Source organism: Colletes latitarsis, chromosome 12, assembly GCF_051014445.1.
Source record: "Colletes latitarsis isolate SP2378_abdomen chromosome 12, iyColLati1, whole genome shotgun sequence".
Classification (NCBI taxonomy): domain Eukaryota; kingdom Metazoa; phylum Arthropoda; class Insecta; order Hymenoptera; family Colletidae; genus Colletes; species Colletes latitarsis.
In genome coordinates, this window is record NC_135145.1 from 22377884 (window position 1) to 22398633 (window position 20750).

Sequence of the window (20750 nt, forward strand, 5' to 3'; positions counted from 1 at the left end):
TAAGCAAATGACGATCGTTGGGGTCTTTATGGACGTCTGGATTATTGCAATATTTATGTATCAGATTTCTAGTTTGTTATTTTAATTTCTAAAGTGATATTTTAAGGAAATTAAATTAGGAATTTTTACGAGGTTATAAAATAAGAATGACGATTAATTTTGAATTAAGTAGCTTCCAGGTTGATCCCTGGTACCATTGTAAGGGGATAGAACTCGAAATTAATTTTGAATCTCCATTTTTCAATGATTAAAAAAAGAAGTTGGGACTTATTTAATTCCAAGCCATATTTGGCTGTAAGGAATTAGCTCTCGGGTTACTTTTACTGAGACAGTCTATAGAATCGACTCCCTCAAAGATGTAACCCTTAATAAAATAAACAAAAAACCGAAATCTGAGTCCAAAAAGACCCACCGAACGCCATGTGAATATTGCATAATATTAACCCTTCGTAGACACGCTGGGTCTTCTAAGGAACAGTCGATTTTTCGATATTAATTTCCTAACCTCCAAAAATCAATAAACCTAAGTTTACGTCTCGAAAAACTGGTAAAAAAAAAATTGCAAAAATGTTAAATAGCGCTGGATCGACTTAAAAAAATAGGCTGGTCCTAAAAGATCCAGTGCTAAATCGCAGCGTGTCTCTGGGGGATCGATAGAAATTTCATTTCTCAGCCGCCATTTTGGAAAACACTGGGCCCAGATCGATTCCACCGATCGATCGATATATCGAGAATCGTTCGTGCGTTCACGTAAGATTAAGGGCCTAGGTGTTCACGGTGTTAATACCGCCGAGTGTTTTGCAATTTTATTTTTTGGTGTCCATTTTCTTTTCTTTTTTATCAATTAAAAAAGATAAAAAAAAAACACGACGCACGTTCGATACCGAGCTGTTCTTTTTTCCGTCGATTCCGAGTACCGACCAAGAATCTAGTAATAATTGATTTAGTAATAATTCCCGAAACGATAACCCCGTTAGGTGCTAAGTGTAATATCGTTAATTGTAATTCCTTTCCTCTTTTTTTTATTTTTTTTTTTTACGAGTGATCGCGTAAGAGGAACACGAAGGATCTCATACGCCAGCGATCGATGAGCAATCGATTTGTGTTTCGGTGTACCTTGCTATTTCAGGACACCGTAATTCGTAGATGATTACACCATGTATTCGTATTTATTGTGCCAAAGATATACGTTAATTCTTCTCTCTGTCTTTCTCGAAATCGTCTCGAAGGATCAGCACTGTCCAGAAAAATAGACTGCTGGCGATTATCGATAAATCGACAGCTCGCTGAATAGTTATCGATGTATAAACAATATCGTTAAGACAAATGCAAGTAATAAAATTGGATATTTAATGTAGATAACAGGCATAATAATGTAACATTTAATACGTTTCTTGTAATTCAAAAATACAGTAACATTCCCACAATGGTACCATAAGTTCTCTCCTTCGAAACTATACTGTCGTAAGAAACAGTTATTGTTAAAAGGATTTTTGAATGAGCATAAAGATTATCGATGTTTCAATGATATTATCGATACATCGAACTATCGATCTCTATCGATAACACTGTCGATAATTATCGATAACTCTGTCGATACATCGAACTGTCGATAACCTAGTCGATAGCAGCGCCTCTATTCGTTATCGATCTATCGAAACAGTCCTTCGAGCGTACGTAAATGATTCTGTTGACTCTTTGTAATGAAATAATTTGATAATTAGAGTAAATCTGTGCACATGGAAGATTCTGAAAGGAATGATTTCTTTTAAAGAAGATTAAGGTTAGCTAGAATAGTCACTTGGAAGGTTGTAAACATTTTCTAGGTGCAAACCACGTTCCAAAGAGTCAACTGTTTTTCTTCTAAGCCCTTTCGACTGTATGTTGCCCGTTTCACCCAGTTTCACCTTCGTTTCGTTCGGCCAGCACCGTTCGTAGGTACACGTGAATTTATAAAGCGGCGCGTCGCTGCGGAATTGCATTATTATTCGCTCAAAAATGTCGCGGTTTGCGTCTTTCGTTGAAAATCGTGCGAGAAAGATGGCGACTGCGAAACGAGCGACCACCTTTTTGGAACAACTCGATCGACTCGGTACTTTTGAGCAGAATTTTCGTTCGAATATAAATTTAAAAAAAAACAGACAGAAATAAAAAATAAACACAAATGATTTCTGTCGTTTGGTGATTATAAAAGTGGATCAAGTAAACAATTTTGCGCTTTTGTGATTTTCCAGGAATTATAGAATTAAATGTTTCAGAGGGATATTTAATTCGATAAATATTTGAGGGAATAAAATTTTGCTCGTTTTTTGAAGCCCACCGAATGAAAATACAGGATTGAAAAACTCCTGCTGAACTATAGTCACGATTATGAGAGTCGAGAGACTCGTTTCAAATTTGTTTGCTCGCTCGATTGATAATTATAAATACACCGCACGTAATATATTTAAAAAAGTAACGGATACAGTGTATAAAATAAATCGAGAAAATCTCCGTATGTCTAATTGTTGTTGTTTATGAATAATTCATACTCCATTCCATTTCCTGTATCCACAAAAAAAAAACGAATTTATCGAATGTTTCGTTGAAGGGGTAGTTTTCTTTTTCACATAATTATTTATTTTTCTGTATTAAAAAATATATATTTCGTACTGTACGAGGATACTACGTGAATGATGAAAGTTTCAAATGTGTACATTGTATTGTTTTCTTAGAATAAATTGGAAAAAAGTACCCCCTCAAGATTTAATTTTTCAATTCTTTTTATTTTTGAAAATTGAGGGAAATAGCAGATTCAAGTATAAGGTAAGTGCAACTAATTATGATAGTTTCAATTTGTTTTAATATTTTGTAAACTGACGATGAAGAATTCTTGGAGTGCAAAGGGTTGAAATAGAAATAATATAACATTGAAATCAAATTCTTCCAGCGCAAAAGGGTTGAAAACCAAAGTATCATAACTTTGAAAACGAATTCTTGGAGTGTAAATTTAAAATTACAAACATTTATAAATTTCTCTGGGAGAAAAAGGACAATTTTAATATTTTCCAAAATGGTGTCACAAAGTTGCATACAACTAACCAAGTTAGTTCTATTAAACTAAATTTTTGGAGTGCAAAAGGTTTACACGATAATACTACAATACTGAAAACTCAATCTTCAGACCAAAAACACCATAACCCTGAAATAAAATTCTCAGAACACAAAATTCTCAAACCAAAAACACCATAACCCTGAAACCAAACTCTCAGAACACAAATTTATCAAATAAAAAACACCATAACCCTGAAACCAAACTCTCAGAACACAAATTTATCAAATAAAAAACACCACAACCCTGAAATAAAATTCTCAAAACACAAAATTCTCAAACCAAAAACACCATAACCCTGAAATAAAATTCTCAGAACATAAAATTCTGAAACCAAAAACACCATAACCCTGAAACCAAACTCTCAGAACACAAAATTCTGAAACCAAAAATACCATAACCTTGAAACCAAACTCTCAGAACACAAAATTCTGAAACCAAAAATACCATAACCTTGAAATAAAATTCTCAGAACACAAAATTCTCAAACCAAAACTACCATAACTCAGAAACCAAATTCTTAAAATATAAAATTGTCAAAAGAAAAGCGACTCTAACACCGAAAACTCCCTCTCCAAAGGCCCCTCTCGCGTCGTTATCTCCACCCACGCCAAGGGTTAAACTCTCCTCGCGTCAACTGGTGGGGAACGCCGTGGGTGTACCAAAATGGGCGGAGCCTCGCACACCTGGAAACTCCATTTTGTTCTTGAAGGGCGGTCTCGGAATTCCACCTTCCCCTCTACCAGGTGAGTACCACCTTGGGGCACGATCGACCTTCTCCAGGTGGAGGGAACGCGAACGCGAACATTGCCGAACAGGAGTTCGCGATACGCGTGTGCTGCTGGTCGGTTCTCTTAGTCGCGTGGCACTCTGAAACCGTCTCGTCCATTTCCACCGCGTCGACCTTCTACGAACGAGTCGCCAAAAAACGATCGCTGAGAAGCGATCCTCGCGTCGAGTGTCGTCGAGCGTCGATTCTCAAACATCGCGAATCATCAATGATCGATCGATTTCATCGACACCTCGCGTGTGTTCCCCGCCAGTACCCAAATCCAGCTGTAAACACAACAGGAGAGGTCGTCGAGTGTGTGTTCCACACGAGCACTTCATTGATATTTCCAGGTAACGCGAGGTACACAAGACGATCTGGCTCAGTCTGCAACGATACGAGTCGTTGATAACGATCGAGGAACTCTGCGAGCATCGAACGGGATCAAACGGGGTCAAACGTGGACGCTTCGGGGCGCAGAAGCTTGGATAAGTCGCGGGGGTGTTGAGGTTGGTTCGAGGAAGTTTGGACAAGTTTGAACGAGTTTGAGGGGGATCCTCGACGACCTGGACGACGGGGGAATCGAGAGGATTTGGGAATATCGCTCGTACGTGGAGATTACACGACCTCAAACGGGTTCAAACATCGTCAAACGTGGCCAAACATTAGCGTCTCGAAGCAGATTGAGTTGGATGAGGAGAGGATTTGAGGGATGATGATCGTTCGGGGGATCGAAAGGTTGGTTTGACGAGGTTTGAGAGTAATTTCGATGGGAAACACGAGGAACTGAGAGGCTCCAGCTGCGATGCGGACGAAGAGGACGCTTAGCATCCCGCTCTCGGTTCGTTCCTGGTTTGTTGCCCTCCGTTTTTCTCTGTTTGAGTGAAACTTTTGTGCGACACAACGATGGATTTGAGCACGACGCCCAGGAGAGCGACGGAGGGCGTGGGCGACCTTCAGAAAACGCGGGTCGCGAAGAGCGTGTTCAGCATCCGGAGCCTCGTGGACGTTGAGGAAGCGGATCTTCCGGCCACTGACGACATCGAGAGGACGCAAAGTGAGTCTATCTTCAGATTCTTTACTCAGAAAATGCTGCTACTATTTTTTGAAGGAACTATCATTTGAATTGGACAGTGAAACGAACTTGAGGAATTTGGAATTAAATTTTGTGGAAGTAATTGTTAGGTTTGTTCCCAATTTTAGGAACTGAAATGAATTTAAGAAATGAAAAATTTAGAAGAAGGGTTGTGGAAGTAATTGTTAGGTTTCTTTCCAATTTTAGGAACTGAAATGAATTTAAGAAATGAAAAATTTAGAAAAAGGGTTGTGGAAGTAATTGTTAGGTTTGTTTCGAATTTTAGGAAGAAATTATTCTATGTAGAGATAATTATTTAACTTGATGAGTGATATGAATTTAATGAATGAATGTGGAGAAGTAATTGTTGGGTTTGTTTTTGAAATTTTGTGTAGGATTTTATAAATTTTAGTTAGTAATAATACTACTCCAATTTTAGGAAGAAATAATTCTATAATTTCGTGAATCAAATGAATTTAACAAATGCAAAATTAAAGGAAAGGGTTGTGGAAGTAATTGTTAGGTTTGTTTTCAATCTTAAGAAGAAATTATTCTATAACTGACGATTGAAATAAATTTAACAAATGTGGAATTAAAAGCAAGAGTTATGGAAAAGTATTTGTTGAGTTTGTCTCTGGAATTTTATGGAGAATTCTTGTGAATTTTAGTTATTAATAATATTACTACTATTTTAGAAAGAAATAATTCTGTAACTTGACGATTGAAATGAATTTTATGAATGAATGAGGAATTCAATTTTGTGGAAGTAATTGTTGGGTCTGTTTCTAACTTTGGGAAGCAATAATTTTATAACTAACGAATGAAATGGGTTTAACAAATGTGGAATTAAGAAAGGGGGTTGTGGAAGTAATTGTTTCCAATTTTGGGAAGAAATAATTCTATAACTTGAGTGGAATGAATTTAATGAATGAATGTGGAATTAAATGTTATTGAAAAGTTATTGTTGGGTTTGTTTCTGAGATTTTATGGAGAATTCTTGTGGATTTTAGTCAATGATAATACGTGTTGTGTACAGAGGTAGGCTGTAATTTTAGAGAATGTGGTAAATGACAACACAGAGATGTGGTGGGGTTGAATATCTGCGATCTAATGAGAGTTTATAATTCCTCGTAAACACGACTCTCTGGAAGTATAATTTCCGGTAATAATCAGTATCGGGTTTCACCGAAAATTGGATGATACTAATTTCTGCAACAATTTGCAGATTCCAATCTGAAAATTTGTACAATCAAAATTATTGAAATCAAAGAAAATTGCAAAATAGAAGATATAAAGAATCTTCTTTCAATATTTTCTCAAACTATTTCGTAATCCTATGCAAAATTCTAAGCCTCTAATATTTGCAACAATTTGCAGATTTCAATCTGAAAATTTGCACATTCAAAATTATTGAAATTAAAGAAAATTGCAAAATATGAAATATGAAACTCCCAAATATAATTTTCCCAGAATATTCTGTGCCCAATATATATAAAAAACACTACTAATAGACACTAATAGTGATATTTGAATAGAAAAATAAATGTTCTAAAAATTAAAAAAATAAAGTGTCTTTGAAATATAAATTGATAGTTAAAATCGAAAGGATCTTGTTTCAATATTTTCTCAAACTATCTCGTACTCCTATGCAAAATTCTAAGCTACTAATATTTAATCTAAAAACTAAAGATAACAGTCAACGAAATCTAAAATAAAATACAAATTTTAATTTCAGTAAAAGTAAATGAAAACTTCCAATGAACCCTGACGATGAAACTAATTATTTCTATCATACTGTTTGTAAATACCATTACTCTGGAGTCACGATTAGAACACTCACTCGTGCAAAACGATTGTTGATATATCAGCTGCTTGTTTTCTAAATTCTGGAAATTGAATCTGATTCGATCAGATTAGTTTTCATAGGAAATAGCGGTAAGCTGACGCATTAGCCTCGGGCACTGATTAGAACCAGTTAAACTCAAGATACCAGCGATGTTAATAAGACCAGTGATAAACTAAAACAAAAAAAAAAGAGAAAAAAAAAGGATTAAATCGTCAAGGAATAAACGATCATGAATAGTCGATAGATTAACGCTGTTAGGAATAGGAATGTAGTCGTGATCAGGTCTGTCTATATTACAACCCAGTTTGCACGCAACAAACTGCATAAAATTTATACTGAACTCTGAGAGTAACGATATACAGGGTGATTACAAAAACTGGGACGAAACCAGCTCTTAAAAAATGAAAAAGAAAAAATTCTTTCACTCTTTTCTCACAAATTGATTCTTTATATTGCAAATAAAAATGGACGTAATACTCTGCAAAATGTTTATAATTTATTTTGGGAAATTACAGGAATTAAATACTTTCTATCATTTGAATTTGTGTAACAATTACACTAACTGTTTTCAGTTTTAATTTTTATATCATCAATGAGAATACTTTTCCCAGAATACGAAATTAAAATTGAAAATAATTACTCTGTTCTAAATGCTACTTAATTTAAAAATATAATACAAAATGAACACAGCGATTAACGAAATATTAAACTGTGATTTTATCAAATTTTTAGCACCGGCGATTCTTCACTTATAAAATATTGTAAACAAGCTTAGGTGCAGAATTGTCTAAAGAAATGATTTATGTAAAAAAATTGCACATTTGACGAAAGTAAAAAGATTGTATCGTTGAATTTTTAATTTCGGTTTTTCTGTATCTACGGTCCATTTTTTTTTAATCGTCCTGTATGTCGCTCGATGGAAATGAAATTACGGTTGGATACTCAAGGTGAGAACGTACGAGAGATTTATATAATATCTAGTAAGTAGATGAGGATCTCAAAATAAAATTAAACTCGATAGAAAGCTCGTGAAATGCAAGACGCTGTAATTGCGTATCTAAATGGATGACAGAAACATGATCATTGATGGTGAGAATCTTTCCAGCGAGGACCAGAAACTAGCAACAATCTTATCTGGAAATTAATAAACGTGGAACAACTGAAACAAAAGATAAAAATCATCCTTTGAAAAATAGAAACAAAAATATCGTTTGCGGAATGAAATATTTCAGATTTTTCGGTAACGAGTAAACAAATTGAAAAATAATGCAATATCTATTTAGACATACGCGTATTAAAGTTTTTTATTTTATGAATAACTTGAATATACTGTAATTCGTGTAAAATAGTCAAGCTATTACTGACTTTTTCACAGACTTTTTTCCACTCAATTTTTTGCCCCTCGTTATCAGATAATTATGAAATCAATGTGTTATACATTATTTCAAACAGCACTTATCCTTATCGTAGGAACATTCTGTGCAACAAATCGTAAACTTTGTTCTCAATTATGAATTAATAGTTTCGATAACATTATTGTAAGAAGAAAACAATTTATATAATCGGTGGTCAATCTTTACACCGAAAGAAAGTCGCGATGATCTATCATTTTGTCGGAGAAATTAATTTCTGAACTATAGTAGCGTGGGTCATGGAAGATCCAAGGCACAAACAAATGATTCTCTGTTAAATATAAACTGTTTTGTGCACTCTAAATTTTCTAACAATTTTATAAAAATAAAACGAGTACGAAAAACTATGAATACTTACGAAACTACAAAAACTATAAACATAATAGTAGCGTGGGTCATGAAAGACCCAAGGATTAAAAAAAATAATTCCCTATTAAATATCGAACATCCAATACATTTTAAGTTTTATAACGATTTCATAAAAATGAAAATTTTGAAATACAAAACTACAAATATAATAGTAGCGTGGGTCACGAAAGACCCAAGGATTAAACAAATGATTTTCTATCAAATAATACCTGTCCTGTGCATTCTAAATTTTATAACAATTTCATAAAAATGAAATGGGTATGAAAAACTGGAACTATCTATGTAAAATTAACAAAATGGTCCAATTTGTTCACCTTGAAGTGCAAGTGAGGTTAGACTAAGAATCTGAATGCACTTTTTGGCTTCTGTAGGCGTTGAAGAATGATAGCGTGGGTCATGAAAGACCCGAGACTTAAAAATTAATCAAATAATACTTATTCTCTGTATTTTATATTTTACAACAATTTTATACAAATGAAATGAGTACGAAAAGCTAAAAAAGAAGTTCAATATGAATCCCCAAGGCGTCAGCCATGTTTGAACCAACCTAAAAGTGCAAATGAGCTTACACTAAGAATTTGAATGCACTTTTTGGCTCCTGTAGGCGTTGAAGAATGATAGCGTGGGTCATGAAAGACCCGAGACTTAAAAATTAATCAAATAAGCCTTATCCCTTGCATTCTATATTTGACAACAATGTTATAGAAATGAAATGAGTACGAAAAACTTAAACACGAATCCCCCAAGGCGTCAGCCATGTTTGAACTAACCTAAAAGTGCAAGTGAGCTTACACAAAGAATTTGAATGCACTTTTTGGCTCCTGTGACCATTGGACAATGATAGCGTGGGTCATGAAAGACCCGAGACTTAAAAATTAATCAAATAAGCCTTATCCCTTGCATTCTATATTTGACAACAATGTTATAGAAATGAAATGAGTACGAAAAACTTAAACACGAATCCCCCAAGGCGTCAGCCATGTTTGAACTAGCCTAAAAGTGCAAGTGAGCTTACACAAAGAATTTGAGTGCACTTTTTGGCTCCTGTAGGCGTTGAAGAATGATAGCGTGGGTCATGAATGACCCGAGACTTAAAAATTAATTAAATAACACTTATTCCCCGCATTCTATATTTGACAACAATGTTATAGAAATGAAATGAGTACGAAAAACTTAAACACGAATCCCCCAAGACGTCAGCCATGTTTAAAGTAACCTAAAAGTGCAAATAAGGTTAGGCCAAGAATTTGAATGCACTTTTTGGGTCCCGTGGTCTCCGGAGGATCCTCCGTCGGGACGATCGAGCGCGTGGATCGTCGAAAAGAGATCTCTCTGGTCGATCGCGGCGACAAACTTTCTAGGAACCGAACCGCCCCGGCATTCCGCGACCGAGAAACGCTCGTTCGAGCGTACGGTTTTTGCCGTCGAGCGCCTTTTGTGCTACGGTGCTTCAGCGGGAACAGCCAGTCCTTGTAGAGCGATCGAGTCAATTAAGGCTCACTTATACTCGGTAAATTGCGATAAGACGACGATTAAGTTGAAATTAGCTCTCTTGCCCCCCTGGGTCCGGTAAAAAGTGTATCAATGTCGTTATTGCCGACACGTATCGAAGGTAAATTAATACTCGTTTCCCGACCGCTCCAATTAAACGAGTTACGACGAAACGAGCTTGGATTTCTTTGCCTCGATCGCGACGTTTGGACGCCGGATGGTCGCTTATCGTTTACGTTGGCTTTGGGATTCCGAAAAGTCGCGAAAATCGTTTCCTAGCTCGGTCGATATGCAAACTAGGGGTCCCAACGCGATAACTCGCGTTTACTCGACTTTTCTGCCTCCCCCGTACCCCCCTCCACCCTCTTGCTCAAAGGGAAAATAAATAGCGAATTACCATTTAGCCGTCGGCGATAAAGTGAAACGAGCCCGGCGAGCGATAACGGAATCTCATTCCGCGAGCGTAGCGTATCGCCTCGTTATCGGGTAATTAACAAGATAGCGCGTCGATTAACAAATTACGTACGCGCGCGGGGTCGTCGGGCGAGACGGTGTCGCCTCGCGCATATTAATTGACGCCGTTCTGCGCGACCGATCGCTTTGACGCGACTCGGATACAAGCGAGGACGCGTGGGGCGCACAATACCCGCCTAACTGATAAGAAAGAAGAGATTCTTTCACGTTATTTTATGCTCTCTTTACTGGTTACTTCTGTTTTAGAATTTTTGAAAATTATTGAGACTGTGGGGCACTTGAGTGGTCAGTTTTGGGTATGATTGTGTACTGATGTTAGTGGAATATTAATATTGAGACAATTTGAGAAAATGGTGGCTACGTCTGTTTTAGAATTTTCGAAAATTTTTGGAATTTATTAAGATCGAGGGGTATTTGTGTGATCAGTTTTGGGTATGATTGTGTAGTGATATTAGTGGAATATTAATATTGAGACAATTTGAGAAGATGACCTCCACTTTACAGTTTTTGAAAAAGTGAAATTCATGCAGTATTTGGAGGAGAAATTTTTCGAATTAATGGATATTTGTGTGACCAAATTTAGGCTTCATTGTTTATTGATATTATTGAAATGCTACTATTGTAACAATTTGAAAAAATGGTGGTTAGTTTGTTTTAGAATTTGTTGAATTTATTGAGGGGTATTTGTGTGACCAAATTTGGGGTTCATTATCTACTCGATATTATTGAAATATTAAAATAATTTTTGGAAATTGTTTGAATTAATTTGTGGGATATTTGTCTGATCAATTTTGGACACGATTATGTACTGATATTATTGAACTATTATGACTGTGACAATTTGAAAATGTCAATAATTAATATTAACATAATTTGAAAATAAAAGAAAACTGTTCATAAAGTCTCGACAAAATACTTCAAAGCCATCGAAATTTACAAAATGATCCCTATTGTACAGTTCTTTTAACTGAAACATCTCTTCCCCCTCTGGAGGAAATTGAAAATCACCAAACATTGCTATAATTCACTATTTAAAATCTACTGCTCCAACGAATATAAAAGGTATAATAATATAGAAGTATAATAATGTATTCTACATATAATATAGAATATATATATGTTCTTTGAAAGAGGGGGTGGGAGTATTACAGTTACAATAAACACATTCCCTCTCAGTCCCACGCCCCGTCTCTATTGAGAGAAAGTATCGCTTTAAAATTTAGTACCCCGATACAAGTGCTTAGAAACAATAATATTTTTATATTACTCCATATATCAAACCTCGTTAGGAAAATGAAACTGCATTACTAGAATACGCGCAACGGCAAACGACTTTAATACGCCCATAAACTTTTTTTTCTCCTATCGACTTCCGCGTTCAAAGATTCCGTTGTAGCAAATGCAAGGTGTGCTTGCCCCTATTTATATGCTTAATGTATTCGATACCAAGGATTTACAACCGCAAATAAAACGCTGTAAAAACTATCGTGCCTGGATAAAATTAATATATGAAATTAAACGTGGGACAATAAAATATTTTCTAATCAATCTCCATTCGCGAGCAAAATAATTCTGCAAAACATATTCTCGTTGATTGCAACGTTCCTATTAAATATATTATTCTAAATTAGAGATAAAATAGGGATTAAACGGAGTTCAATTGGGGTTGGAAAATAATGCAAAATATATTCTCGTTAATTGTTTCGTGATATTATTGTGGATTAAAGTTTGATAAAATAGGGGTCAAATAAATTTGGGGCTGAAAAAAGGGGTTGGAAAAAGGGGGGTTGAAATGAATATTGCAAAATATATTTCTCGTTTATCGTTTCATTCATATTAAATATATTATTATGAATTAAAGTTTGATAAAAATGGGGGTCAAATAAAGGGGTTGGAATGAATATTGCAAAATATATTTCTCGCTGGTTGCTTCATTTCTATTAAATATATTATTATGAATTAAGTTTGATAAAAATGGGGGCCAAATAGAGGGGTTAAGTTGGGGTTGAAGAAAGGAGGTTGGAAATAATATTGTAAAATATATTCTCGTTGATTGCTTCATTCCTATTAAAAATAGTGTTTTAAATTAGAGTTTGGTAAAACAGGAGTGAAATAAAGGGGTTGAAAAAAAGGGTTGAAAAAAGGGGGTTGGAAATAATATTGCAAAAGATATTCTCGTTGATTGCTTCGTTCCAATTAAATATATTATTAAATTGGAGTTTAAAGAAGAAGAAGGAGATATAATACTAGGAAGTGTTTTTAATTTTAAAATTAAATTCTTCGACCACGTCCTTGGCAAGTAATTTTACTAACAAAGTATCGCCTGGTCGTCGAATAATTACGTTCCTATTAAACTTAGACCTATCGCGAGTCGTTATCGTCTCCTTGGTCTTGTTTTTTCTATGTATGTATTTTCCTTCGAACGCGATGCGTTCATTAGTTAAATATACACTATAGTCTTATAAATATTATACACAGAAAATGTTAATTATGATAAATTTTAAGCATTATAGATAGAAGTGCAACAAGCACCGTTGCCAGAAGATATTAGTTGAACGTCAAATATTTTAAATATAGTTGAGAAAATGGGTTTGAACAACCGCAATATAACTGCACTTTTTTATTTAGTTGCTTTCGAGTTTAATATTTATTCTTTTCCTATGTTTTTATTTTCTTTGGAATATTCCAATTTGTTAAATGCACCACGAATTTAGTTTTTTAAATCTAATTTATAGTATCACAAATACAAGTTAAATAAATTAATGGAAATCAGTCGAGTACAAAGGGTTGAAAAACAACCCCTAAATAAAAATTGACAATCAAAAGAATGCCTCCAAAACAAACAAATTTTGAAAAACACAAAGTTCAGCAAAGATGACATTATTTGCTAATGCAAATTAAATTCACGTTGCCACAAATAAAAGTTAAACAAATTAATGGAAATCAGTCGAGTACAAAGGGTTGAAAAACAACCCCTAAATAAAAATTGACAATCAAAAAAATGCCTCCAAAGCAAAATAATTTCGAAAAACATAAAAAACTCACTTAAAATAACATCATTTAATGATACAATTGAATTTGTGTTGCCACAAATAAACTAATAGAACCCATTGGAGTATAAGGGGTGAAAAACAACCCCTAAATAAAAATTGACAATCAAAAGAATGCCTCCAGAATGAAATAATTCCGAAAAACACAAAAGCTCAGCAAAGATGACATCATTTGCTAATGCAAATTAAATTTATGTTGCCACAAATAAAAGTTAAATAAACTAATAGAACACATTAGAGTACAAAGGATGAAAAAACAACCCTTAAAATAAAAATAGACGTCAATTACAAGAACATCCCCAAAATAAAGCAATTTTCAAAAACATAAAAATCCACCTACGACACTCTAGTCGCCATTGTGGGTTTCCTCCCCATCCACAAACCGGAAACGTTCTTCCGTGGGGTGGACAGGCAACCAATGGGGCTTCTCGATTCCCAGAGGGGGTAGTTCTCAGACGATTGGCTTCGATAAAGGGTCGGTGGCTACCGACAGGGGATGATTCGTCCATCCTGAGCGCATAAAAATGGCGTCGAAAGATGTCGCTGGGGATAAATATGATCCAGGGACGGCGGGAGAGGGTTCGAAAGGTCCCGACGGCGGCTTTGGCTCGTAACAACGACCGGGTTGATTGGGAAAAAGAAGGAACATCGCCCTCCTCTCAATAACGCGCGCCCGGGAAAGCCATAAATAACCGGTGGCCGGAGTTTTACGCGTGCGTATACGATAGACCGCGGAACCCGGTGATTGGTCGGCCCGGTAGAGCCGCTAATTGTGTTTTATTAGCGTTCTCTTACCCCCTCGCCGACGAGCATCCGCGATCCACGCTAACTAACCTCCCGCCCATGTACTAACTATAAACGACATTGTTATTAAGGGGTCCTTACACTGTATCTAAGACCCACACAGCGGTTCGCGTGCTCGCAACACGGCGGTCACGGTGCACCAGCTACCAGTTACCTCCTCGTTAGGGGCTGTTACGAATTTTAGATGTTCCGGGAATTTTTCGAAACTTGTCAATTTAAAATCTTGCTATTTATTTACAGTTTTTTCCCACTGTATCATCAAATGACGTCATCTTTGGTGAGTTTTGTATGTTTTTTGAAATTATTTTGCTTTGGGGGGCATTTTTTTGATTGTTAATTTTTATTCAGGGGTTGCTTTTCAACGGTAAATAATGAATATTTTAGCGAAGAATGTGTAGAAATTGTAACAATATTGAAAAAATTATTCCTTGACCCAATATTCAAACAGCCATAACTCTCACAATAGTGAGTGTATTTTAATGGAACTTTTTTCTGAAGTAGAGCTCATGGGTACCTACAAAAAAGTATTAAACAAAATTTTCGTAGCTCGTCAAATAAATTTATTAAAAATGAAAAACGAATTTCTAAGGAAAATCGACAGGGGGTAGGTGCCTAAATTTTTCTGCGAAAAAGAAATTTTCCAAATCGTTCTAAAAAAATTATTATCAGTTGCGGGGGTCAATTTCAACCATTTTTGGTCAATAGACATACCCTCGAAATCCTACGCATTTTCGAGAAAAAAATTCCTTACTGAAAATCTAATGCTAGGCCAGAAATGTTACCCCCAAATTTTATGCGTATCTTTAAAACGCCATAACTTCTGAACGGATTGGGCGATTTTAATGTTTAAAAAAGCAAACGACGCGTATTTTAGTGTAGAATATGTAGAAATTCTAAAAATATTCGAAAGGTTGGTCCTTGACCTCGTAAAATTAGAAAAACCTTCCAAAAGTGGTCCAATTTTCAAACGACCATAACTCCTACAATAGTGAGTGTATTTTAATGAAACTTTTTTCTGAAGTAGAGCTCATGGATACCTATAAAAAAGTATTAGACAACTTTTCTATAGGACGTCAAACAAAATTACTATAAATGAAAAATGAATTTCTAAGGAAAATCGACAGGGGGGTGCCTAAATTTTTCGGCGAAAAAAAAATTTTCCAAATCGTTCTAAAAAAATTATTATCAGTTGCGGGGGTCAATTTCAACCATTTTTGGTCAATAGACATACCCTCGAAATCCTACGCATTTTCGAGAAAAAAATTCCTTACTGAAAATCTAATGCTAGGCCAGAAATGTTACCCCCAAATTTTATGCGTATCTTTAAAACGCCATAACTTCTGAACGGATTGGGCGATTTTAATGTTTAAAAAAGCAAACGACGCGTATTTTGATGGAGTATATGTAGAAATTCTAAAAATATTCGAAAAGTTGGTCCTTGACCTCGTAAAATTAGAAAAACCTTCCAAAAGTGGTCCAATTTTCAAACGACCATAACTCCTACAATAGTGAGTATATTTCAATGAAACTTTTTTCTGAAGTAGAGCTCATGGATACCTACAAAAAAGTATTAGACAACTTTTCTATAGGGCGACAAACAAAATTACTAAAAATGAGAAACTAAGTTTTAAGAAAAATCGACAGGGGTCTATAGCCACTAGCAACATATATAGTGGTATCACCTTACAGAGACCCTTTAAAATTCCTTCCCTTGCAAGATACAGCTCGCGTGCGTAGAACCGACGGCCATGTTGCTCCAGCCACCGCTGCCCCCTCGTTAGGGGCTGTTACGAGGGGCACCCAGCGCCGTGAAACTGCGGTTTCGACCTCGACGGGCTCACGAAACCTTTGGAACGACGTTTAGAGCTTCGATTAATCGGTCGATTACCTCCTATCTAAGCGACGTAGGCCGTTAACGCGAATTCTTCGGGGAACGGTGGCCCCGCGGTATCAACGTTTTATCGTAGACAAACATTTAACCTCGTCGTAATGTGTACGCGGGCTTTAAGATTATTGGGTACTTATATAAATGTACTCCGTTTTCAAGGCTTCTTTTGGGATTTTTAATCTCGTGAAAAATGCGGATTAAGACTTGGAGTACGTTCGCTCCTGTTCGTATCTTTCGCGAGGATTCAATTCCCCCCCTCTACCTTTCATTCGTGGGACGAATTTATTCGTATATATGAATTTTTATTGCTCTCGATGCTTTTGTTCGTTGATTAATCGCCAAAAGTTTCGCGTTTATGGTTCTTTTAATGAGTCTGATAGGGGTGGAATTCTCGAGCTCCATTATTTGCTCTTACCTACGTAGAGATTGACCCCCTTTCGAGGGGTACACAAATCTATTGTTTGAATTACTATAGGTTCCAATGATTTTTTTACTCGTTGTGCTAATCAGTAACAAATTTAAAAAATCTGAATAATAATTTCTATCCCCCTAAGTAAAATCCCCTAGTAAATAAAAATTGAGATCTATCTATGGTTTATACATTTTTGCAGTGTTCTTATGAAGCAATTTTTCCTTGTTAAGGTTTTTCAGGGCACAGTGGGGTCGAATTCCGAGTAGGCGGGTCCCAATTTCTTCTTTCTTTTCGCCAGCGGGGCTGGTGGAGATTCGCGAGGGAGGGGCGAGTCTTATTACGGGGAACAGAGTCGCGGGGCATGCTGGTGCAATCAAATAAATTAGCCGGAATTACGCGACGCTAGCGTAGGCGCTCGTTCTCGCCACCAATTAGCGAAGCTTTATCCCGCGCGAGCCTCGAGTATATTTCAGCCGGTCCAGCGGCGTATCGGTTTCCGAGAAACGATGTTCTCCGACCACGATGGACTCGAATCGAGGAAACGAACAACCAGAAAACTTTATCCACGATCGTACCGAGCATCGAGAGCAATATTTTTATGTTTATATTATGAAAATTGGTTGAGGGTGGTATTTTTTATTTTTCTGACGAGTTCACGCCAATGGAAAATGGGTAAAGAGTGTATTTTTTATTTTTGAGGTGTTTACGCCAATGGAAAATGCGTTAAGGGTGGTATTTTGTATTTTTGAGGTGTTTACGCCAATGGAAAATGGGTAAAGGGGGATATTTTTACTTTTTGAGGAGTTCACGCCAATGGAAAATGCGTTAAGGGTGGTATTTTTTATTTTTTGAGGAGTTCACGCCAATGGAAAATGGGTAAAGGGTGTATTTTTACTTTTTGAGGAGTTCACGCCAATGGAAAATGGGTAAAGGGTGTATTTTTTATTTTTGAGGAGTTCACGCCAATGGAAAATGGGTAAAGGGTGTATTTTTTATTTTTGAGGTGTTTACGCCAATGGAAAATGCGTTAAGGGTGGTATTTTTATTATTTTTTGGAATTCAACCCCATGGGAAATGGGTTAGATGGAAAAATTCTTCGTTGAGTTCGTTCTTACGAATTACATATTTTCTCTACTAAGGATGTCCAAAAAAAATGGTGGAATTGGCTCTAAAGTACATGGAATCTATTACCAATTCTAAACACTGCAGAAATTTAGTCTGCAATCAACCAATATTTTCTGAAATCGAGCTTCTAAACGCGTTTCATCCATCCCCCCTTGGCGTGATTACAAAATAGTACAGTGAACCTAATTCAAACCTAAATATTTCCTCGAACCTTTAACAAAAATGACGGAATACATGGAATTTACTATCAATTCCAAACAGTGCAGAAATTTAGTCTGCAATCAACCAATATTTTCTGAAATCGAGTTTCTAAACGCTTCTAAACGTAAAATAGACCCAACCCAGACCTAAATATGTCCTCGAACCTCTAAAAAAAATGGCGGAATATATGGAATTTACTACCAATTCCAAACAGTGCAGAAATTTAGTCTGCAATCAACCAATATTTTCTGAAATCAAGTTTCTAAACGTAAAATAGAACAGTGGGCCTAACCCAGACCTAAATATTTCCTCGAACGTCTAAGAAAAATGGCGGAATACATGGAATTTACTATGAATTCCAAACAGTGCAGACATCAGTTCAGTAATCAACCAATATTGTCTAAAATCGATTTTATAAACATGTTTCATCCATTCCTCCTTGGTGTGATTATAAAATAGAACTATGAACCTAATTTAGACCTAAATATTTCCTCGAAAATGGCGGAATACATGGAATTTACTATGAATTCCAAACAGTGGAGACATTTAGTCCTTCCATCAACCAATATTTTCTGAAATCAAGTTTCTAAACGTAAAATAGAACAGTGGGCCTAACCCAGACCTAAATATTTCCTCGAACGTCTAAAAAAAATGGCGGAATACATGGAACTTACTATCAATTCCAAAGAGTGCAGACATCAGTTCAGTAATCAACCAATATTGTCTAAAATCGAGTTTATAAACACGTTTCATCCATTCCTCCTTGGCGTGATTATAAAATAGAACTATGAACCTAATTTAGACCTAAATATTTCCTCGAAAATGGCGGAATACATGGAATTTACCATGAATTCCAAACAGTGCAGACATTTAGTCCTTCCATCAACCAATATTTTCTGAAATCAAGTTTCTAAACGTAAAATAGAACAGTGAGCCTAACCCAGACCTAAATATTTCCTCGAACGTCTAAGAAAAATGGCGGAATACATGGAATTTACTATCAATTCCAAACAGTGCAGACATCAGTTCAGTAATCAACCAATATTGTCTAAAATCGAGTTTCTAAACACGTTTCATCCATTCCTCCTTGGCGTGATTATAAAATAGAACTATGAACCTAATTTAGACCTAAATATTTCCTCGAAAATGGCGGAATACATGGAATTTACTATGAATTCCAAACAGTGGAGACATTTAGTCCTTCCATCAACCAATATTTTCTGAAATCAAGTTTCTAAATGTAAAATAGAACAGTGGGCCTAACCCAGACCTAAATATTTCCTCGAACGTCTAAGAAAAATGGCGGAATACATGGAATTTACTATGAACTCCAAACAGTGCAGACATCAGTTCAGTAATCAACCAATATTGTCTAAAATCGATTTTATAAACATGTTTCATCCATTCCTCCTTGGCGTGATTATAAAATAGAACTATGAACCTAATTTAGACCTAAATATTTCCTCGAAAATGGCGGAATACATGGAATTTACTATGAATTCCAAACAGTGGAGACATTTAGTCCTTCCATCAACCAATATTGTCTGAAATCAAGTTTCTAAACGTAAAATAGAACAGTGAGCCTAACCCAGATCTAAATATTTTCTCGAACGTCTAAGAAAAATGGCGGAATACATGGAATTTACTATCAATTCCAAACAGTGCAGACATCAGTTCAGTAATCAACCAATATTGTCTAAAATCGAGTTTATAAACACGTTTCATCCATTCCTCCTTGGCGTGATTATAAAATAGAACTATGAACCTAATTTAGACCTAAATTTTTCCTCGAAAATGGCGGAACACATGGAATTTACTATCAATTCCAAACAGTGCAGACATCAGTTCAGTAATCAACCAATATTTTCTGAAATCGAGTTTCTGAACGCGGTGCATCCATCGTCCGCAGCCTCGTGGACCATTAAAGCGCATTACTCGCCTAATACGCGATTGTAAAATAGAACAGTGGTTGGGGGGCAGGCTTGTTTGTCTATCGTGGAACATCGATCTTCGCGCAGCTCGTTTCAATGGCTCGCGAAAGCGGTTCCCGGTCGTGTAATAGGAGTGCTGTAATCGGCTAACGAGCCACGATCCTCGTGGGAGTGAGGATGTGGCAACGTAAAGCGTCTAACGATATCAAACGGACGGCGCCGCGACGCGCCGCGACGCCGAGCGAACCGAAACGGTTGCCGCGTAATTCTTGCGTGACGCGTTATTAGCCGATTGGCTCATTAATCGCTCCGTCGACTCGAGACAGCCGTACCCTCCCCTCCATTCACCCCTTCCACCCCCCTCCCCTCCCAATTTCGATGCCTCGAGTAATTGCTAATCGCTAATTGCGAGCACAAACACTCCATCCAATTAACCCTCGCGAATCATTCGACGATGATCTGTTTGACTCGACCCTTCGTTTCTCACCCTCCGTTCCACCCCCTCGAGATCTGGCCGAGCATGGCTGACCTTCCTGCAGCGATGAATTTTCTTTCGGAGTCCAGGAAATTTTCCAACGAAGAAAATGAAATTTTTTGGGGGGTAAATCGATGGGGGTTTTTAAGTTTGTGTGAGGGTGGAAGTGATTGAGATATTTTGGGGTGTCTATTTTAGAATGTCAAGTGATTTATTTTATCCCAAATTTGTTTTTCAATTTTGAATTGTGTAAATGTGTCTTTGGGTTGGTGCAAGGGTGGAACTAATTGAGATATTGGGGGTGTCTTTATGGAAATAGGAAGTTTATTTTATTATG

At 36.3% G+C, this 20750-nt stretch overlaps 1 protein-coding gene across 4 annotated transcripts in view; it reads left to right on the top strand.

Moving 5' to 3' along the window:
* The first annotated feature begins 3930 nt into the window (after positions 1–3930).
* Positions 3931–20750, top strand: part of LOC143348995 (homeobox protein aristaless) — a 124172-nt gene continuing 107352 nt past the window's right edge. For all 4 annotated transcript variants that reach the window (XR_013080855.1, XR_013080854.1, XM_076779809.1 and 1 more), the window contains exon 1: positions 3931–4917. Coding sequence is in view for 2 of the 4 variants with exons in the window: in XM_076779809.1 (XP_076635924.1) it covers positions 4767–4917 (151 nt within the window). In the remaining 2 variants the exon portion in view is untranslated. The remainder of the gene's footprint in view (positions 4918–20750) is intronic.